At 30.7% G+C, this 23,620-nt stretch overlaps 2 protein-coding genes across 2 annotated transcripts in view; both read left to right on the top strand.

The window, feature by feature from the left end:
• LOC145324147 (cell adhesion molecule Dscam2-like) overlaps positions 1-10,464 on the top strand; it is a 30,863-nt gene extending 20,399 nt beyond the window's left edge. The window contains exons 13-19 of the mRNA XM_080166774.1: positions 239-310; positions 1,058-1,163; positions 3,785-3,867; positions 4,829-4,924; positions 9,925-10,066; positions 10,168-10,230; positions 10,338-10,464. Coding sequence (XP_080022900.1) covers positions 239-310; positions 1,058-1,163; positions 3,785-3,867; positions 4,829-4,924; positions 9,925-10,066; positions 10,168-10,230; positions 10,338-10,464 — 689 coding nt within the window. The remainder of the gene's footprint in view (positions 1-238; positions 311-1,057; positions 1,164-3,784; positions 3,868-4,828; positions 4,925-9,924; positions 10,067-10,167; positions 10,231-10,337) is intronic.
• A 341-nt stretch (positions 10,465-10,805) lies between these two features.
• LOC145324111 (uncharacterized) lies at positions 10,806-15,408 on the top strand. The gene is made up of 6 exons (XM_080166739.1): positions 10,806-10,921; positions 12,223-12,302; positions 12,507-12,610; positions 13,074-13,173; positions 13,744-13,834; positions 14,983-15,408. The coding sequence occupies exons 2-6, from the start codon at positions 12,298-12,300 to the stop codon at positions 15,064-15,066; spliced, it is 384 nt and encodes a 127-aa protein (XP_080022865.1). The 5' UTR covers positions 10,806-10,921; positions 12,223-12,297; the 3' UTR covers positions 15,067-15,408.
• Positions 15,409-23,620: the final 8,212 nt, after the last annotated feature.

Here is a 23,620-nt window from a genome sequence, read left to right as displayed (position 1 = left end):
TTTATTTGGTTGTTTTAGGCTATTTCTTACCTAAATCATTTAGTCTAAAGGCTAGGATTGAAGCAACTCTTAATGTAACCTAACAATGAAAAAAAAGTTAAATGCGCGTACAGAATGAGCAATATTTTTAAGTGATTTTTTTGGGCGGTTGTTGGATTTTTTTTCTCAATAAATCTTGTTTGAAAATAGCAGTAAACTTTTTTGACATATTTGATGTAATTTAATATATATTTTTCAGGGAATTATTCTTGTAGTGGGGAAAATTCACTTGGTATTGGTTACAGCAATGTCGTCCAAGTTTTAGTTCATCGTAAGTATTTTCATATATCATATTGGGGTTTCTGTCCTTGTGTTACTTTTGACTTTTAAAATGCCCATAATTTTTAAGTTTATTTTGATGAAGCATCATTTATATTATTAAGTTTAAGGCAGCCGCGCTTCAGTCGCAACTAAGCCTCAAATTTAAACCCGTTTGGATGAAGAAAAAAAATTAATAGGGATTGCCATATTTGCCATATTGGCAGTAGTTATTGAAATCTTAAGCTTCTGACTAAAAAACCTTACTATTCTACAAAATAGAATTTCATATAACTCACCATACATTTACCCGCGACTGTGGCTCAACACGCAGCGCATCCGCTCGTCGTCGGGAAGGTGATAGGTTCGAATCTCGGTCCGACACCGCGTCAAAACTAAAGACGTTAAAAATTATTCCTACTGCTGCTATATCAGGTGCGCGACATAAATAGTTAGAGTAGGAGGAATGCCTTGGCCCAAAACAGGCGCAACTCACTACCATGCACAGTTAAGACTTCTCAGGCAAAGGTCGTGCAATCAAAGGGTTGGTTGTCTGATGGACAAATGGACGTTTTACACCGCAATCATAGGGCTTAGGGCTGACAACCCTATCCCATGTCAATAAAAACCCACATTGTTACAGAAACACTGACAAATTGTCAGCGGCCCATGCTCCCCCTGTGGAGTGAAAAGGGCTTGTTACTGTTAATAATACATTTATCTATCTATATCTAATATTTATAGTCATATTTATCTCTAGATACTCCTGTATGCGGCAAGAACGGGAAGATAGAGTTCACCCAGGATGGAACAAATTTTGTTTTCATCTGTCCTGTTCAAGCCAACCCTAGACCAACTAAATTTAGGTAAACTAAGGGATATAAAGGGATAAGACAATGGCCGATAGATTGATGTACATTGAACATCCCCATTGGCGACACCCAAATTATTAAAAAAAATAATTCTTAAGAAAGTGAAATTAAAAATCTAAAAGATTTGGTTTAAAGTTTGTTCATTTGCTATAAAACTGTAAAAATGTAGGATACTTTACATTATATTTACTTTAAATTAAGACCATAATCAAGACAAGATATAATATTGTTCCTATCGTTCTAAGAATCTTCTTTAAAAAAAAAAAAGTATGCCACAAAAATAAATTTAAGGGTGGATCGACCTTTCTTTAAAAAAAAACTTCGCAAAGTTTTAAGGAACTTGATTCAGAAAAATATATTTGTTGTTTGCATAAAAGGAAGAGTAGAAAATACAATATCTGTTACAAAATGTTGAAAATTGAATAACTAGAATAATTCAATAAAGGTTGAATTTTCAACTTGATATAAAGAGGAATATACATATATATATATGTATATATGAAGTATCAACCAAGGAAGGAGGGGTCATAGTGCTGTATGGCTGTCTATTACACTAGTTACCAAAGTTTAGTAACGTTGTCTTATTTGTTGGCTCAACATTTTTGAGAACTTTTCTTAAATTTTGATTTATTTAGTTTCCAAATGTTTCAACCATTAATTGTAGCTACAAAAAGGTTAATTTTGTTTATCATCATTGGGGATGTACAGAGCATCAATTTATTGACCACTGTCTTATCCCTTTAGATCTCTGAGTATCAGCACACAATAAGGATTTCAATATTTGACAGCTGGCTAAAATTTTGTATCTGGTTCAGTTTCAATATATCTTTTTATGTAACCAAAAAATGTTGCATAATATTTAAATTTAAATGTAGGTAGCCGGTGCTAAGGCCTTTTGCTTTAAACTTATACTAGTGACCTCGCCTCTAGGATCTAGGGGCCTTGTCAAGGGGTAGTGAAGGGATAGAATATAGCATACAACCAACACAAAACCTAAATCTAAAAATGAACCTTAAAAATAAAGCTTTAGACAAAAAAAACCTTACTACTTTATATGATAGGATATAAACTTTATTATCAGAGTAAAGTACATCTAAAAATAATAACAATCTTATCAAATAGAAAAAAATCCAATACAGAAAACAGATAATCTTTAGCTTAGATAGTTTTATATTTTTTACATTTATTTATCACATCGTATTATAAACAGCTTTCCGTTATTAAATTAAAACCAGTTTTATCATCATTGTGATATTCGTGGAAAATTGTTTGTGATACGATGCTTTAAATGATTTTTCAGTATGGCTGAGAACCGGTTTAATTATAGTGGATATTAATCGATTTCAAAGCCAACAAAACAGTGAAAACAGATAAAGTAAAAGACTTCTTTTATAATGTAATAGGAAAATTGACTAAGTGACTTTCAATTAAACTACTCTACAACTAAAAGTTTTAACTCTTCTGTCAACTAATTTTACACACAGACAATTCTTCAATAAGATCAATTGGCTGCACATCCGAATTATCGCAAAATTTGAAGTTCTGCTACAAAAATCAGTGGTTATTTATCGCATCGTTTTTTAAACAGCTTTCCGTGGATGTAAAAATGTACAATTATAAGAATAAACCTAGTTTGTTAGCCCTGGACTGCCGAAAGCACGGGCTAACAAAACTGTTTTTTGTAATATGATTGTATTTTTTTATATTCGTAAAACAAACTGGATAAAATACGATATGATACATAATTTTTCAGTATGGCTTAGAACTGGTTTTAATCCAGCTGATATTTATCGGTTTCGAAGCCATACTGGAATATCTGTTATCTGCTTCACATTTAATTTTGTTTTACTTTTAAACAGAAATATTGTTCCCATCCCAACTTTAACATTAAACAAATGTCGACCAAGTTTTTACTTTTTTCCAAGATGATTTTCTTATTTAGCTTAATTTAGTGGCAGAGGTTAAGAGTCTTTTTATCCAACTAAGTAAAAACTTTTTAATTCCTTCCTACTTTACTTCTTGTAAAGAAATATAGAAAAACACTTTTTGTTTGGTTAAATATTTCCGTTTTAGATAAGAGGAATTATATTTTCAAAGGTATGTTATAATTATTATGTTGTATTATTGGCAGTTAGACTAAAGAATAGCTTTCGATGGTATATTGATTATCATCAATATAAACCCGCGACTGTGGCGTAACACGTAGCGCATCCGCTCGTTGTCGGGAAGGTGTAAGTTCCATATATCGGCCAAACACCACGTCATAATTAAAGACGTTAAAAGTGATACCTATGTCAGGGGCACGATATAAAGAGTTTGGGAAATACCTCGGCCAAAAATAGGCACAACTCATTACCTTTCACAGTTAGAACTTCCATACTAAGATCGTGCAATCAAAGAGTTGATTGTCTTTTAGATGTTACTTAACCTAATACCTGGGGCGTTTGGTCAGAAAAGGAGAGATTTGGCTCCCCCTAGTTATCCTTGGTTTTAGACCTGATAATAAAGTGTCATGGACAGCATCCTCGACCATATGAGGTAATAGGGAACTTCTGGGTAGTAAGAAAATATTATGTTTAAGGTAATCCATCTAATCTAACTATCTATCTATTCAGGTGGAACTTTAAATCCGGTGACAACTCCCTGATCCTGGAGCGTACAACCCTGACACCTAAATTAGAAATACAATTAAATCCAGGAATGCTTTTAATTTTCTTTAATGTCGAGAGTAACCCTCTCCAAAACATGAGTTCCTGTAAAATTAAAAGAAAATTAAACATAGGTATTAGCAAAAGTAAAGTTTCAATTTCAAATTTTGGTTTGAATAGTCGGTTTAATGTTTATTTCGTACTATAGCACGATCAAAGTAATTGCTTATAATGTTACTAGCGGCTACACCTTTAACCTCTAGAGGATCTTTATTTGAAGAGAAAGAGAGAGAGAATAGATAAAATAGCTTAAAACCATCCCAGGACTATAATTTAAAAACAAAATAGCCTAAAACCATCACAGGAAGCAATTCTAAAAGGAAGAACCCTATCAGTAGTTATTGGGATATTAAACTAAGGGGAAAAAACCCTTACTACTTTATATAAAAGGATATCAATATGTTTTTGCTGTTATGTTAAAACTTCCCTAACAAATTTATAACACAAAACTTTAGAGTAGAATTTTGTTTAAATATTTGTGTCTGATATTTCAACATATTTATTTGCATATATATGTACATAAGTACTTTTCAAACAATAAAGTGTATCATACAATTTGATTAAAATCATAAATGTAGAAGTTGTTCTTTAACAAGGTTAACAACATTCATAAATACCGAAGCATAATAAATCATGAATGAGAATATGATCAGATGTTTAGAATTCGATAAAAATTAAATATTAAAAAATCACAAAAACTTTTTTATTTAATTTTTATATATATTTTAACATGACAAACATACCTACGGACCAAGTAAATTACCTACTGGGTGCTCATTATAAAAGGGAATATTTACAAAAAAAGACAGTTGTTTATCTTAAAGATTTGTAATGTTGAACATAATGTAGAAGTGAATATATGCCAGTTCACTTTTATTACAGTAAATTGAGAAGATTCCAGCAAAACCTTAGAAATGCCTATACCATTAAAAAATTAAAAGATAATTATAGCTGGTTCAGGGGTGGATTATTCGAGTGTGTCCTGTTCTTCTCAAAACTTGATGGGGGTCCAAGATTCACCCTGCTCCATGCACTTAGTACCTAAAGGTAACTTAGATGGATAGATGGATATTTAGATTGATAGAAAGATATATAGATTGAGACGGATAAATAGTTACTCATAAGGTGAATGAATAGTTCTATAGATAAACAAATGAAATGAAGAGAAATAGATACTGATAGATTTGTAATGTTTGACAATAAACTGGGCTTTTCTTTACTGTTAGAAATGAAAGTTACAATATTTATCTTATAGGTATTTCATTTTGAATATTTAATCTCAAAAAACGCGCGGCTAGAGCTAACTACACATGAAAGAACAAACTTCTTTGTAGAAAATATATTTCGCTTTATTCAAGCCTTCTCAATTCTAATTGTTTGAGAGTTTATGAATATTTAATGTAAGTGTAAAGCCTTGAATTTGTCATCAAATGAGTATCTAACATTTTTTTTGCAATGGATATTGAGATGTATAAGAAAGGCAACAACAAGTGAATGATAATAAATCTAAATTCATAATATTTCCTTGTTATAGTAATTCTAGATTGCATACATAATTACAGCTTTTATCTTTTCTGTCTTATTTTATTCAATAATGTATATTTGTATATTTTTCAGCATTTTTAAAAATAATTTTTCCTTTCCCAGTTCAATAACATCTCTTTTTGTCTCATATTTTTTCTTTCTTTCTTTCTTTCTCTCCTCTCCTCATCTCTCTCTTTTCTTCCCCTGCCTCTATGATATTATAAATGTTTAGATATTACATGGACAACATCCTTGCATATGGCAGCAATAACTTTCAACTTGATTTTATCACAAGAATTATTTTGCATTTATTGTTTTAGCCTCATGAATAATTTTATCTGCATTCTTAAGTAGTAAGATGTTTGTGTAACTGTTCACTACAATCTCAAAAGGCTGTATTAATACTTAAAAGTCGGGAACCTTTCCGGATCTAAATCAGTTGGGGTGGCGGGGTTTGGGGGTAGAGGACTACAAATTTTTGTCCATGTCCCCTGTTTGATAAGTCATTTTTCGGTTTTTGTGACATACCCATATATTAAAAATGTCCTTCAGTTATAGACCTTTATCTTTCACACACAAAAAAAATGAGATAGAAAAAAAGGAAGGGGGTTTCAACGCTCCTCCCCCCCCCCCCCAATCGATAAGTGTTAAAAAAAGCTTAATTAAAAAAGAAGATCTTCGTACTCTTTGAACTTTGAACTAAATTTCTCTTCATAAATTTCATTATTTGTTAATTAACCTGAAAAAAGCATGTTGAGAAACCATAAAGAAAAAACAAATAATTACAAATAAAAGAAAATAATTAGATTATAATAAGAAATGTAATGAGAATAAACAGAATGATAATGTGCAGGTAAGGGTGGCAATTAATGTACATATTTCATCAAATTTATTATGATGACTAAAATAATTAAGAAAGAATATTTTTGTAACTTATTAATAAATTAGAAGATGTTAAATATTTTTTTAAGATGGAAAAATATAATATTTTTGTGACTAAAATTTGAGACCAAGGCTTTGCTTGTATGAAATAAAACAATTCATTATCTCTAATCTTATCTCTAAGTTTAGTTTAAAAGCCACAAATAATCCTCTAAAAAAGACATTCTTCCTTGATTTTTCTAAAGCACTTGAGATTATTTGCTCCTCTTGTAATTTAAATGTGTAACTCATAAGATTTTATACAGAAGATTTGCTGCTTAGAAGAAGCTAATTAACAGAGCTGTGGTCATTGACTAAGGAGTTTGGGGATGGTGGGGGGGATGTATTAATGATCCTGTGGTCTACCCTCACAATAAAGGAAGGTTAATTGAGGGTAGATTGACCTCTTGAGTATTACCTGGGGGAATCATTTTTATCAATCAATTTGCCATTACCTCTGACATATAGAGTCTGTCTTCAATACAATAATACTTAGAGATGTGTTTAAACTAGATACATACTTACATTGTTTAGGATATATAAATATAGACAGGAAACAAGGATGACAACATCCATAAAAGCGAAGCACTGAAACGGTGAGACAAACGGACATTAACACTTGTATAGTGTCAGAACTGAATAATCAGAATATAAAAATATTAAGAGTCAAAGCAAAATTGTAAGTAAATTTGTTGAAAAACTGCTTGATACAGGATAATGTTTATGGACATACTTACATTTTTAGGACTTAATCATAGAGTTGCTTCGCTTATTATATTGTACTTTGTTGTCCCAGAAATAAATATACCAAAAATCAGATCAATAGGATTATTAGAACACAGAAAAATTTGTTGTTAAAGAAGTAGAAAAATCAACATGTTTAAAATGGACGTACGGACATTCTGGTAATGTTTATAGAGTTGCTACGCTTTCTAAATCGTAACCAACAACTACAGGAATCACCAATCGATAGGACAATTCTAACATGCCTAATCTAACGAAAAAAGCTATCTATCTCGGACGGACGGACGGATGGAAGTACGGACGAACCAGCCCTAATTATAGAAAAGCTTAGCTTTTAATATATAAAAATTGATAATGTATTGAAGATCAGATGCCTTTAGGTAGACTTTAGATTTAAGTGAAAGATTAGAACTATTAGTAAATCTGATGAAATCAAGAAAGATTATTATATTAGTATAGGCATCTTGAATAAAAATTTACATAAGTATTTAAATTTGCAGCCTATTTTGCTTTACAAATCGTTTCATATACAGATATGTACATTACTAAGTAAAAACATATTATTGTTTTTTTAGATATTTTAAAAGATTAAAACTTTTGTAGCTACGTCTCTAATAAAAATAATTGTGTACACTAACATATATATCTAAGCACAAAACTAACATACAAACAAGCATATACCTAAAATGAATAAACATATAAACAAGGATGACAACATCCATAAGTAGCGAAGCACAAAAAATAAAATCATGGATATGGGGGAAAATGTAAAAATTATAAAATAGCCAAAAACCTGCAAAAAGGAAGTCTGACCATCATGGTTGTTTTCTTTAAACAACAGGAATTTAATTTTGATATGTATAACTGAAAAAATTTTGGAAATCGGACCATAAACAGCAAAGATATGGAGAAAAATGTGAAAAATACAAAAATAGCCTAAAACCTGCTTAAAGGCAGTCTGACCGTCATAGTTGTTTTCTTTAAACGACTGGAAATTTAATTTAGATGTCTATAACTGAAAAAAATTTGAAAATCGCACCATAAACACTGAAGATATGGAGAAAAATGTGAAAAATAAAAAAATAGCCTAAAACCTGCTAAAAAGCGGTCCTACTGCCATCGATGTTTTATACTTAATTGTGCTCCTTAATGATGGGAATGTTGTCAAAAAATTTCAGCATTCTATCTTTTATAGGAGCTGAGTAAATCCCATTTCCCCCATAGCGTTACGGACTGACGCTACTAAAAATAAAACACATCTTATTACTTACATCAACTCTAGATGTAGGTCAAACTCATTATTGACTACATTACAATCATTTCCCTATGGAGAGGGTTGCAAGAATGATATGCTAAATAATTTGTGTTAATTTGAATAAGCAAACATTAAATCTAAATCTCATCATTGCTTATTACCCTGAAATAAAATTGTTTGTCTTATGCTAACTTATAATCTAGCATTGTATAAGTATCTTGAGAATTTACTATACACCTTTAATTGTACCTTGAATATTGACTTTGAAACTAACCAAAGGAAATTACTTACATCTACTGGGTTAACCATCCATTCATGCATATCTGTTTTGGGATGTTTTTCTTTGTTTGGCTTTACAAATTATCAAACAAAATAGAATTAGGAATCAATAGAAAAGAAATCTAATTCAAATCAATCACATAATTAACCATTACTAAAACTTTTAACTAAGCATTAAAAATTAAGAGAAGATATTGTCTATAAAGATAAAGTGTTATTAATGGGCAGTATTCCAAATATCAATCCATGTTGGATAATTATATTTAATCAGATTCTTATACACTTGTAACATTATGGATTGTAATCTATGTATTCTCTGTTGGATTTGGTTTTATCTCTGCTTTATCTTCTGCCCATTAATTCAGGGCAGAGATAAATGTGATTTCCCTGTATGCACCATGTATATAGAGTACCATAGAACCAGGTATTCATTTAGAATCCACATGGAGCTGTTTTTAAAAGAGTTGCATTGTAATTTTATATACTTTCACATTATTGTGAATTTTAAAATTGAATTTAGATAATGATAATTGTTATTTTTTTCTATCATATTCTGGAATGATAAGCTACATATCTTTTTTCTATTGTTATCTATGCTGAATTTGATGTGTATGAAGTACTTTTCTATATTGACTGCATAATGTTCAACAGTTTTACCTTTTAGAATTTTTTTTTCTCAGTGTTTCATTCTTTAGTTTGCCTTATAATATAAATATTTGGTAGTATCAGGTTATTTTATAAATAAAATGTCTAGGTAATGTATTAGATAATATACAAAAATGAGCAAAATAAATTAATCTAAGTTAATCGATATTTTTTATTTAGATCTGGTTACATTAAAATATACTAGCTTAGGAAGTTGCCTCATAAATTAAGATATGCATTAATGTCTAGTCAGAGAATCATATAAAACAAAGAAAGCCTATTGAATAGCATTGATGAGTAGATCAGTAAACAGACACGACAACAAATTGTACATGTACTTTATATATTGGCAATCTTTGATTTCTTCCTAGAATTATGATTCTTTAGACTAGATATTAAAACAATAAAACACGTGTTTACTTTAATAAAATTGAAGTAAAAAAACATTGTTTACAATAAAAAATGTACTATAATATGTACTGTATGTGAATGTTTATGTATTTTTTAAAACTAAAATTGAAAACTGAGTGGGTTGACTTTTCCCCACCTACATCATGGGTATCGCTGCTAGTTCTATAATACAAAGTAGTAAGGTTCTTTTGTCTGTAGCTTAGTACTGATTTTAATCCACTGGAAACAAATAACAATTTTTCTGGTTTTTATCATCTGATTATTTTAGGAGTACCTGACCCAATACGAGAGTGCATAAGCAATATCAGCACTAAAACAGTCATCATCAGCTGTTCAAATGCTGCACCAAACCTCAGCCCAGTCAAATATGTTTTGCGCCTTAAGTACAATTTGGCGGCAAATACTCAGAGGTAAGACGACATTTATATGGTTATAATCAATATAGAATTTATTAAATTGGTTATAGATAATTTAATCTATGCAAATGTGAAATTTTGAAAACATTTTTTAGGATAGAGATAATTAATCCCAGCTCCCCTTACTTTTTAGTTCGTGATCTTCCTCTAAACACAAGGTGATTTACATTATTTATAAGTGATCATTACATTTTTTAAAGAAAATAAATTGATAAAGATTAGTTAAAAAACGTTTAATAATGGAATAAATATTGAATATATTTAGAGTATCAGCTGAAATAGTTGCCATCAATGACAAGGGGGAAAGTGCTCCTTTCCAAGTTGAACTTGATACTCCACAACCTGACAATTTACAGGAAACTTCATCAAGTTCATTAAACTCTAAACTTTAGTAGGCAAGATACTCTTTAATCCTTTTCTATGTTGGTCCGTCAGTCGGTCAGTTCATAACAAATTGATGTTATCAACCTTGTTTTCTATATAATCAAAAATCCTTGTTGCTTTTTTTCTCTTTAAACACATAGTCACTGACAGATATACTGAATCAAAAGTGATTGAAGCAAAGATATTTTTGTAACTTTTTTACAAACTGTTATTGAACATTTATTTTTTGTTAGAAGAACTGTTAATTCTTTCTATGTTGATGATACTTTTCTACTAAAAGAAAATAAAGTATAGTCATGAAATATATCATGTTTTTCTTAATTATGAAGTTCATTTTTGAAAAAGGGATTAGTGACTTCCTCTAGTAGTAATACAAATCAGAGCTTAGGCCCAACCACCTGGGTGCTGCTAGCAATAACAAGTTCTGCCTGCCTTATTGCTTTACTTCTAGGCCTTATTATACAGGTATGTTGTTTATAGCAAAGCTTTTCTATGATTAGGGTCGGCCAATCCTTATATGATTCCGTCCGTCCGTGACAGTTCAACAAGTCAGGTCGACTATAAACTTTGCATGATGATTTGAATGACAATTAGGTATGTTTTAGAATTAAGGCGTAGCAAATCTATGGTCGTTACCAAAAAGTCCGTACGTCCATGAAAAACATGCTATTTTTAATATTTTTTGACAACGATTTTTTGTATTTTATAATTATCCTATTCGTCTGATTTTTGGAATGCTGATTTCTTTTACGACAAGGTACAAGTTTATAAGCGAAGCATCTCTATAATCAAGGTCTAAGAATGGAAGTATGTTCTTAAACAGTATCATGTATTTAAAAAGTTTTGCAACAAATTTACTCACAATTTTTTTTTTTTTTTTTAGTCTTAAACATTAATATTCTGCTTATTCAGTGCTGACACTCTACAAGTGTTAATGCTCCTTTGTCTTAATGTTTCAGAACTTCGCTTTTATAGATGTTGACATCCTTGTTTAGAGATAAATTGAAGGGTGGATAAAATTAGGTTTAAAATGGGAGAAAAAATAGATTATTATACATATAGATATTTGTGCATAGTCATTTAAAAAACTGTATGTACCTCTCAGCAATGACATTTTCATATTTAACTTTATGATACTGTTTATGTTTATGTTTTGAGAATATTTTGAGGTTGTTCCACTAAATTATTGAAATATTATGCTAATTCACAAGGTTGTTTATACAAGTACATTGATAGATAGATAGATAAATGCAAGGTTTAGGATAAGTAGATAGATAGTTTGACTAAATTATTGAAATAATATGCTAATTTTGAAGATTGCATTTATGTACATATAGCTTATTGCTGCATTTAAAATATTAAACTTTAGTTTCAAAATGTTTAATTTTCTTCTTAAAACAAATTTTCAATTAATTTTTTTATTGACCCTTCATGAAAAACCATATAAGAAGATTTAAAAGTTCTGAGCTGGATCTTTAAATCGTTTAGTGTTGCGCTAAATCGGGCGATCCAGTTCGGCGCACCTATATATTATTAGATTTCAATCTTTAAATCAAAATGGAATGGGCGAACCAGCGCGCCCAGCGGCGCGGTACTGGCGCGGCAATGGCACTCAACGAGTGTCATTGCCGCGCCAAACCGAGGTGAACTGGATCGCCCTGATCTAGCGCACCACTAAAACGATTTAAAGATCCAGCTCTGAACAAAAAAGGTGAATTGAAAAGATTCATTTCATTAAGCTTTACTTTATCATTCTTTGTGTTTAGACTTTATGTAAACAGAGAGCAAAAGAGAGAAGGCAAAAACTTCACGAAGAACAAATAGCATTACAACTCAAAGATATGAGGTGAAAAAATTGCATAACATTTTTTTTCATTTTAAATATTTCTCATATTTTAGAATTATCAAATTTCAAACAGCCACTTTAAATTTGCAAATATAATTTCAAGAACTTAAATTTTAACTAATAAATTTTGTATATTGTATTATACCCTTCTTGGAAAAATAAAATAAATTATTATTCTTGAAAGTTTTAAGATTTTATATTTAGAACAAGATCAAGATCCTTCTCTGGTTTCCTAAATCATGGAGAAAGCTCTAGCAGTGTCACATGGTCACAAAATAATCTTATTTCTACCTCAGCCAGTTCACAAGGTAACCTTTCTCATTTCATGAGTTTTTCATGTCACATATTCCTTTCTTTTCACTGCCTTTTCATATGTTTCTCTGAGGGTTGAGAAATATGACATGGTCACAAAAAATCTTACTTAACCTAATCATGCAAATTGTTCTTTAATGAAATGATTATTTTCACTCAAAAAAATTTTCTTTAACTGTAAATACACCTACCTTTTTTACATTTTTTTCTTCTCTATTGTGGTATTACAGGGTTTTAAATATACCTTTTTTTACCATATTTGCCTAGTTGCTAACGCAGTTAATCAAAGGTTATATTTGTATACCTACCAGATATGGTAATATTGTAATTCACTGAGCTATCTTTCTGTGATATTGTCACCAAGAAGTTAACAACTTTTCTATTTTCAAAAATAAAGTCCTTGTTGTGATAATTTATAATCTACCTACCTATTTGTTTATACATAAATTATCTATCTAGGACATGTAGATATCCCCGCCTTCTTAACATTGCCTCGTCCTAGATTAGAGGGGTCAAACTCAAATCTTATTACAGCCTGTGATAGCTGTTTAACATCCAGGTAATTACTTGCTACTACTCTACATCTCTGGCAGTCGGATATTAATCCAATATATTTAATAGAATTTTAGTTTATTGCAAGTACTATAAGAGTAAAACACAAGAGGGAGAAAGGGTTAGATAACTGTATCTCCCCATCGGATCAACCTTGTGCATCCTTTCTATTGGGTCATTTAAAATCATCCAATGGCGTCGCTTATAGTAACACAGCCAAGAAGCAGAAAATAATTTAGAAGCAGACGAAAAAGATTATTGAAAAGGGAAGGGAGGTAGTTGTCTGTATATACATCTATACTAAAGTGTTCAAGTACCTATAAAAACTATTATTTCTTAATTTACTTATTCCCTAAATATCTTGTTATCAAATTTTGACTTGTTTAAATCATTCTAATTCGACCACATCTTTTTTTTTTCTCCAAAAGTGGACTATATCTTAAAATTAGTAATTCAAACACTTTAAATAAATTATAATTTTACAGTTAATTGTAAGATGAACTATTTTTTTTAGTCATAAATTTGTGTTTAGGGGACGATTAGATTAACCTAAACTTAAAGAATATTATATTTTTAGAAATGTTAGTTACAGAACTCTACCTGGTTTAAAAACTAGAGAAGGGAGAAGATCAAATGGATTTATATCACCTTTCTATCATCAAGAAGGGGTAAGTTACTAACTACAATGCATATTTATAATCTATCAAATTTAGAGAGATAGGGGACAATGGACTGTTTATTCACTAGTCCCCAATGTTTTATAATAACCTTTTCTTATTTGTTGGCTTAACAACGTTGGAAACTTTAGTGAATTGTGATTTGTTGGATTATAAAGTTGAGTGTCCCAAAGTTTCAACCACTAATTGCAATCTACAGAAGGGGTTATTTTGTGTATTACCATTGGGGATGTACATTAATTTATCTGTTATCCTATTAGATTCCCAATCAAGAACGAATATATAATCTAATGTTTTATTAGCTTTCTGCTTCTTAATTCTACATATTTTTCTAATATCTTTTACATTGCATATTATCTATAATACAAAGTAGCTTGATGTCTGTCCGTCTGTCTGTCTGTCCCTTAAGATCTCGGTAACCACTGAACCGATTAGATTCTACTCTTCAGGGAATATACCTAATGGTCCTGTGGTGGTTTTAGGCTATTTTCTTGGGGGGTGGGACACCCCCAACCCCCCAAAAAATAAAAAAAAACCAAACCCCCAAAAATTTTTTTCTACATTTTTTGTAAAATCTCAGTAACTGCTGATCAAATTGGGCTCTACCCTTCTGGGAATATACCTACTGGTCCTTTGGTGGTTTTAAGCTATTTTCTTGGGGGGTGGGACACCCCAACCCCCCAAAAAATAAGAAAAATCACAACTTCCAAAATTTATAATTTTTTAAAATTTTTGTAAACAAAAACCAGTAATTGGGGTGGGGGAACCCCACTGCAACATGGGGCGAAGCCCCCATGAATCCAACAACCCCCACCCCCCCAACAAAAAAAATAAAAATATTTTTTTTTCAATTTTAATTTTTGTGTATGCGAACAACCTAGGTTTAATTTTTACGAATTGAAATTTTTGTGTATACGGCAAACAACCTGGGTTTAATTTGTACAAATTAAAATTTTTGTGCATAAAGCGCACAACCTGGGTTTAATTTTACCACAGAGTAATTCAAAAAAAAATATTTTTTCTTTAATATGTCTATTAAGGAAGGTTGACTTCCCATAACTATATAGGGCGAAGCCTCTAGAGGCTAGGGGCGAAGCCGCTAGTGTTTTATAATTATCTAATAAATCTTTTTATTTTAGGATTTTCTGTTCATAGTAAACGAATCTTTACCCCCGACCTCCAATTCTAATGGGAGTGTTAGACACATGGATTTCGCCTTGTAGTACAATTATATTACACGCGCAGCTACTCAATAATTTGCATTTTTCTTTCCGTCTGTATGGCCTTATTACCTACATTTAATTAGGTCTCTAAGACTTCTTGATTTTGCCTTGTAGTACTCCTACAATAATTTCAGTAGCAAAGCTACTCTATGATTTGTAATATTACTTCTGTCCGTACGTCCTCTTACCTTACAATTTACATACCTTTACTTATAAATTTTGGAATGCTTGTTATTGCTGCGCTACTTATGAATATAATTAACTTGTGATGTTAATCATGTATTATTTTTAAAGTTAATGTTTAATTTTGTTGTTGAAAATATAAATTTAAATCAATCTAAATATGTTTCTTCCAGAATACACAAAGCTACTCTGAAAGTCTTGAAAAAGTCTGCCTTTTTGTACTTCAATATCTTTTTTTGTTATTTTGTTATGATTAAGAAGCATAGCATGTCTAAAAACGTACTTTGTACAACTTGTTTAAAATGTTATGTATTTTTGCTGCTTTGATATCTAATTTTATAATATTTTTATTGTTCGTTCTAATTGACACTTAAGTTTTTGTTTTATTGCTTCTAAATTATGGAATTTCATAAATTCAATTATTTGCCAATAATGTAAATTATTATCCTTGTTAAAAAGTATTAGTTTTGCTGGTAACACATGGTGCAAAGAGAAATAAACTTTCATAATAAATCAAATAGGTGAACAAGTATGACAATCATCCATGAGTCAAATAAAATTAATAGTATTTCAAAATTTGGTTAGTCAGACTGTCCGTTTGGTTTAAATGGGGTATTCCTAAACAAAAAACTGGACAGGAATATCATTCTCATTTAAACAAAAACTCATTTTTATGCTAGTAAAATGTGGTTTAATTTTTGTTTTTAAATTTCATTTATTTCCCTGGAATAATTTTTTTCTTTTAGTAATTAATAAAATTTCTAAAATCTCCCAAAAAAAATTAAAAATCTTCTAAAATCATACCAGGGATATAAATGAGATACCAGGGAAATAAATGAATATTTACATCCACTATTTAAGGGGTCGTTTATATGGGAATGTTTTTTTTTAGCTTCTTATTACAGACTAGATGCTACGCCCCTAGAGGCTTCTAGAAGCACCTGAGGTATTGGGGGCAATAGCATACCCCCCCCCCCTACATTAGATTTTATTTTTAAAAAGAAAAGGTAAAAAAATGGGGAGTCAATTTTATAGGAACGATTTATCTTGGGTAGGTGGTGTTACTCCCTCCCAATATGGGATCTATGAGAAGCTACACTTCGTAAAGGAGAACCATATTGGTTTAGCGGTTAACGAGATCCTTCGGGACAGACAGACAGATACACAGAAACGTGTCCTTATTATTTTTATTAGGGTAAACAGCTGCATTATTTTAAAGCACTTGTGACTAAAGAGCATCTACTGATTAATTAGCGCATCCAAAAAAAATATTGAATGCGTCAGCTTTCTAAAGGAAAAAAGTTATTATGAATACTCCCCTGTATCTCCTGTGGAGAGTGTGGCTTTTTTCCACCTATAAGGAACGATATATTTTACTCGGCTGTTGTATAAGATATTAATCTCAAATAGATAAAACAAATATTTCAAAAAAAATACAAGTTTAATAAAAATAATTTTTCCACAAAATTTCCCCCGGAAAATTTATGCAAAATATTCAACACAATGACTTTAGAAAATTTTAATTATGTTTAAAAAGTTTCTCGTGTAATTTAGACATTTTTAAGTTGAAGTATAATACAACCAATGCAATGTGTAGAAAAAGACAAATTTCAGGTTCTTTGTAGGATATCTCTTCCTGTGCAATTTTGTATTATTAGTCAGACCTTAACCCTGGCCTGTGTAGTGTCCTATAGCTAGGCCTCGGCAGCCACACGTTAGCTGCGATGTAGCCTAAAATTATAGAATTTTTTGTTTTAGAGAAAGATAGATTGTCATATCTGGGTCATGTTTAGAATTCCAACTGATTTTTAAAAAAAATAAAAAGGTATTTGATGACTCGTCAAACAAGGTTTCTTGTAGAGCACTGAAGCCCCCCTCCACTTATTAAAAAAAACTAGTGATGGAGGATTTTTTTTTCTCTCAATTATTTCAAAAATATTTATTTGAGGGGGGGGGGGTCAGGGGCGTCCAAGCTTTTTATTTTGGGGGGGGTAAAATTTTTTTAAGGGGGGGGTAAAATGGCGCGCGAAGCGCGCCGCAAATTTTTTTTACCCCCCCCAAAATTTTTACCCCGGGGGTAAAATTTGCTTGGGGGGGGTAATTACCCCCCCTGAAATCTGTTGGTAGGGGTAAAATTTGTTTACCCCCCCCAAAATTTTTTGTTAAAGATTTTCTATTTTACCCCTACCAACAGATTTCAGGGGGGGTAATTACCCCCCCTGAAATCTGTTGGTAGGGGTAAAATTTGTTTACCCCCCCCAAAATTTTTTGTTAAAGATTTTCTATTTTGGGGGGAGTATTTACCCCCCCAAAATGGTTTGGGGGGGGTAAATACCCCCCCCAAAATCGTTGGGGGTGCCTACGGCACCCCCAAGGTAGGGGTAATTTTTTTTTGGGGGGGTATTGTTCACAAAATTTTGGGGGTGCCTACGGCACCCCCAAAATCGTTTGGGGGTGCCAAATGGCCCATTACCCCCCCCCTTGGACGCCTATGGGGGGGGTATCAGTACGTAACAGGTACTTTGTGTGTAAGAAACAATATGTTCAATTTTTTCATTTTGTTCTACAAATTTCTGTGTTAAAGTATAAACACTTTATTTATAATTTTAATCTTGATAAATCTTACACTCAAACTTTTTAATTTTTCATATAAATCATAATTCTAAACTTTTCTTGTGTCATTTAAAACAACAAATCAAATGCAACATTTACAGCCCAACAGAATGAAAAAAATATCTCATAAATTGTAGTTTTAAAGCTATTTTTTTAGATTATTTACAAAATTTATTTTTTATGTTTAAAACTTTTTTTTATGTAGGTAGAAGTATGCTATATTAGACCTCTTACTCAAAATACACTGACGCTGACCTAAAAAGTTACTTTAGGGGCCTAGAAATACATGTACAAAATCTTATCTCTCTATCTCTACGGGCTACCTAGCGCCAGGCCTCTAAAAAAAAACATTTTTGAGATCCCGTTATTTCATACAAAAATTTCAAGTGCATACTAATTAAAAACAGCCTTACAAAAACATAAAGTTAGAATAAAAAATAAACTGTGATCTTAAAACAACTCTTATCCTAAGAAACCTCAATTAATCAAATATATACAAGGATAGATAGATAGATAGATAGATAGGTAGATAGATAGATAGATAGATAGATAGATAGATAGATAGATAGATAAATAGATAGATAGATAGATAGATAGATAGATAGATAGATAGATAGATAGATAGATAGATAGATAGATAGATAGATAGATAGATAGATAGATAGATAGATAGATAGATAGATAGATAGATAGATAGATAGATAGATAGATAGATAGATAGATAGATAGATAGATAGATAGATAGATAGATAGATAGATAGATAGATAGATAGATAGATAGATAGATAGATAGATAGATAGATAGATAGATAGATAGATAGATAGATAGATAGATAGATAGATAGATAGATAGATAGATAGATAGATAGATAGATAGATAGATAGATAGATAGATAGATAGATAGATAGATATATAGATAGATAGATAGATAGATAGATAGATAGATAGATAGATAGATAGATAGATAGATAGATAGATAGATAGATAGATAGATAGATAGATAGATAGATAGATAGATAGATAGATAGATAGATAGATATATAGATAGATAGATAGATAGATAGATAGATAGATAGATAGATAGATATGAATATTTAATAGACCAATTCATATTCATGGCCCTAAATGACACAAATATTAGCTCATAACAACAAAATATGCAGAAAATGAGTTGGATAAAGCAACTGAGATAGGACAACATCAAGGAAAAGATAAAGAAGAGAAGCAGTAAGGATAAAACAGACAGAGGGTGAAGAAAAAGCCAAACAACAAACAGAAACTAATTTAGAATAGAATATAATTTATTAACTAATGCAATACATTTAATTATTATTTAAATATAAATAGTCACACTAAAAATTGCACAGCAAGGAGAAATTAAGCCTTGGACTAGGCCGTAAATTCATCCCTTTAATTGATTTCAATTATTATTTTATTTATAATGAGAATTACAAAATTTAATTATTATATAAAGATATTTAAACAAATTTAATAGTTCAATAATTAAGTGAGTTGACTAAATAACTATTTACAGTTATGGAAATTGGTACAGATTTTATTTCTTACAGGAAAAGCATTGTCTTTTGTTGCAATGAAATGATTTATAATTTGAATGAGGAATTAACCTGTTAGTTTAGAACATGAAAATAACAGAAACTTGATTTAATTCAGATTATCATTAATGTTCGGTACAGGTTACGTTTCATTATCATTTATCTCTGGTGTAAGTTTTATGAATGATTATACAGTGTGTTTTTTTATGAGAACTTTTTTGAAAGCAATTTTACCCCACTTATAGTTATCAGAATTTAATGATTAATGGCTTATTTTCTTTATTTTTTAAGGCAATTAATAGAACAACAAAAAAATATTTCAGTTTTTATTTAAAAGTACAGTAAAATCTAAATTTCAAAACTTAGGTGTCAACATATAAAAATGGTTTTAGCGCATTTTTCTTTAAAAAATGGATTTTCTGTAGTCGACTTTGGGGGGCCAGTACTCCCTCCCTGGTTGAGATATGACCTTCAAACTTTTATATGTTCTAGTACATGTCCCTAATAGTATCTGTATACATTTTTAGCTCTATATCTCAACTTTGAAGTGTTTAGCATTTATTCTTGCAAAAGGTTGATTATTTGAGCATAAGAAAAATGCGCTAAAACCATTTTTAGATGTTGACACCTAAGTTTTGAATTTAAGATTTTACTGTACTTTTTAAATAAAAACTGAAATATTTTTTGTTGTTCTATTAATTGCCTTAAAAAACGAAGAAAATAAGCCATTAATCATTAAATTCTGATAACTATAAGTGGGGTAAAATTGCTTTCAAAAAAGTTCTCATAAAAAACACACTGTATTTATATTTGAGTAAGTTTGCAAAAATCTCATAAACGTCTCAACCGAGCATTTCACAACTGTAATTAAAGGTTTAAAATCCATCCAGGTAAGGTTTTGGGCTATTTGGCTGAGGAGTGGCATCACATCTAAAGTATATTGCATCAATAAAAGAAAAACTAAGATTTTTAAACAAAAATGAATGTGGGGCAATAAATGTATAGATGTATAATCCAGGCAACCACCTGGCCCAAGTGGTGGTGACCCTTTTCGTCTATTATGAACTTGCTTTCAGTTCTTTTGTAGGTTTATGTTTCCGATGATATTAGCTGATTTTAAAGATCCAATACTCATTTGGGAAAGGGTGGGCAAGGTTACATATATTCCATGCCCTCTCTTTTCTTTTACGTTAGGTGAAGAATAGAGGTGTGAATGATGTAATGAGTACAAGTATTCAATTATGAAAATAAAGCAATGATATTCCCCTTTTCTGGTAAATAATCTAGTTAATTTGTCATTACCTTCACAACAATAAATAAAGTGTGGTTGAACTCAGGCATAAGAACATCAGTAAATAATAGGGTTGGGCCGGATATCTGGCCAACGTTCGATATCCGGCAAATTACCGGATATCCGGCCGGATAATCGGATCTCCGGCATCAAAAATCAGCCGGATATCATATAACCGGATAGTTTTAATATTCGGTATCTGCCCGGATATTGAAAATGACCGGATAACCGGCCAGATAACCGGCCAGACCGGATATCCGGCCCAACCCTAGTAAACAATATACTAATTTAAATACACACTTCCAGCGTCCCTAGCATCTAGGAGCTCTGTGTTAGAGTTGATAGAAAAACAGACAAATAGCTTAAAACTATGACAAGACTCACAAAGCAAATCCTCCAGGGACTTATGTAAAGCTTCCATATAATGAAGAAAATCAAACGGTACAGAAATCTTAAGGTACAAAATAAAAGAAATTATTACTTTATGAAATAGGATTAAAGCAATATTAATTTTTGAATAGTGTTAATATCAAGAAAGAAGAGTGTATGAATATCTTTCTTTTTAATATTCTTTTAAGAACCAATTCATGCTCACTTTATTTTATTGAGTGGTGGAATTGTGGGTTCACTCTAGTTATAGAGTAGCTTTTCTACTTATTACTACCAGTCGCTTTATATTAGATATAAAAAGTATTTTTTGGTGCTTTTTATGTTTACTTTTCCCATGATTTGATTTGCATAAAACAATAAAGAAAAACATGTAAATGAATATAAACAAACATAATAATTTATTACACCTAGACTTAAACAATGCATTTGATTAATGAGTGAGAATTTTTTTAACAAACTGTTTTTTGGGGGCTAGAGGAAGAACCACCTTAGATTTTGGGGAATCCTTTAGTATGGCCAATAACTACTTTTTCAAAATCCTAGCTTCACACAGATCATTAATTAAAAATTTTTTAAAAAAAAGGTAAAATCTAAAACAGTAAATTGAAAGTAATGCTAAAATAATTTTTAAAAAGATATTACAATAATCTTACTTTTAAACATACTCTTTCCTTCTTCTCTAGTCTCTAGAGAAGGTCTGGAGATTTAGTAAAAGTAGCTTAAAACCTTACAAAGATATTCATAACAAAAATGGAAACTATTCCGACCAGCATTTTCCAAGATCTTTAGCTTCAGACAAAAAAACCTTACTACATTTTATTATAGGATTTATCATTTATGACCCTCTATAAAAGCAATATTTCTAAAACATATCTGAAGAGTTTGTTTCAATTTTTGTTGTGTTGAGAAAATTTGATTGAACATCGATATCATATGATACACAAATCTACGTGTTGAGTGCTGGCTATTACTTTTTTTTCAGGAACAAAGGGAACTGAGGTGGATTCTTAAAAACCTTTTGGCTCACTGCGTCACAAAAATTAGTGAGGCTCGCTAAAAACTTTTGTGAGAAATCCTCCAAAATCGCATCAGAAATCTACAAAAGTTAAATAAAATCATAAAAGGGTTATGAACATAAGATTTTGTTTAATTTTTGTAAATTTTTAATGCGATTTTGGAGGATTTTTCACAAAACTTTTTTGCAAGCCTCACTAATTTTAATGAGCCAGTGAGCTAAAATGTTTTTTTAAGAATCCACCTCTGTCTATTTACCTATCTATTGATCAATTTACCTATATTTTACGAAAGGTAGAATTTTATCTAGCAAACTATCTGTCTATACATCTATTCAAACTAAATGTAACTTACAAACTAATTACAAATTTTTCATATTAGTTCAGAAATACATATTGGTTACGGGCAGTTTTGCTCTCTTAGGTTGTCAATATATCTATCTATCAATCAATGGTGACAAAGACCAAATTGTGTTAAAAATCACTCATGTGACGTCATAAAAATAAAGGAGATGAGAGGAGAAGTGGGAGAGAAAACCCCTAAAAAAGGGATAGATAATCCCCCATTTTTATGACCTCACATGGGTGATTTTTAACACATTTTGGTCTTTATCTCAATGGTTCTTATATTTGAAAAAACTAGAGCTTATAGCGATTCTAACTGTATACATAACATATTTCTGCTATCAACACAAGCTGCGCAGTTGTGAATTTTTAAAAGGTATGCTTTTTTGCACACCCTTTGCTTCTGTTTACCATGATTTACTCACAAGTCAAATTTTTAGTCAGATGATACATTTTTACCACGTAGCTCCTCACTACAACGGTATGCTTGAGATTTATACTAGTAAATTAACACAAGCTGCGCAATTAGAATTTTAAAATTTAAAATTATTATCTATTTATCTTCTTATCCCTTTGACCAAGAAGTTATAATGCAACATATTGTTCACTTATTTCTTTCTTTTTACTCACAAATCCAAAATAGATTTCTGCAATTTATAAATCAAATGGAATATCAACTATAAAACACCTTAAATAAAAACTTAAGTTGTTGATTTACTGAACTTGGAAGTGCATAAAAATCATGTTTAAAATAAAAATTTTACAATTCTACAGAGTTCAGTTTAAGATGTAATATAATTTTTATTCTAGTACTACTTCGAAACCGATAAATATCCGGTGAATCAAAACCGGTGTTAGTAATCGTGTAATAATTGTACATTTTTATATCCACGGAAAGCTGTTTATAAAAAAATGCGATAAATAAATATCAGGAATATAATATGCTTACTTTTAGTTGTTCTACAGGCCTGTGTTTTGTCTAATATATGTAAGTTCCTTACAACAAAGCAGTTAAATTATTTTTAAGGAAATTATTACTATATAATGTATGCTAAGGTATGTTTCTGCTCTCCTTTAGAGTGCCCATCCCTTATTTTTAAAATAAATAAAATAAGTTGATGTAGTTTTTTCTATTCTTATACCCTGAGGGAAGGAACCAAATTGA

This window comes from Acartia tonsa, chromosome 7, assembly GCF_053477335.1.
Source record: "Acartia tonsa isolate MP-2025a chromosome 7, ASM5347733v1, whole genome shotgun sequence".
In the NCBI taxonomy this organism is placed as follows: domain Eukaryota; kingdom Metazoa; phylum Arthropoda; class Copepoda; order Calanoida; family Acartiidae; genus Acartia; species Acartia tonsa.
This window is presented reverse-complemented; position numbering and strand designations above follow the sequence as displayed.

What these genes read in the sequence shown, in the direction of transcription:
- LOC145324111 (XM_080166739.1), top strand. An exon ending in TACCTCAGCCAGTTCACAAG is followed by an intron (nt 12,611 to 13,073) that starts GTAACCTTTCTC and finishes TTATCTATCTAG; the next exon opens with GACATGTAGATATCCCCGCC. An exon ending in CTTTCTATCATCAAGAAGGG is followed by an intron (nt 13,835 to 14,982) that starts GTAAGTTACTAA and finishes TTTTTATTTTAG; the next exon opens with GATTTTCTGTTCATAGTAAA.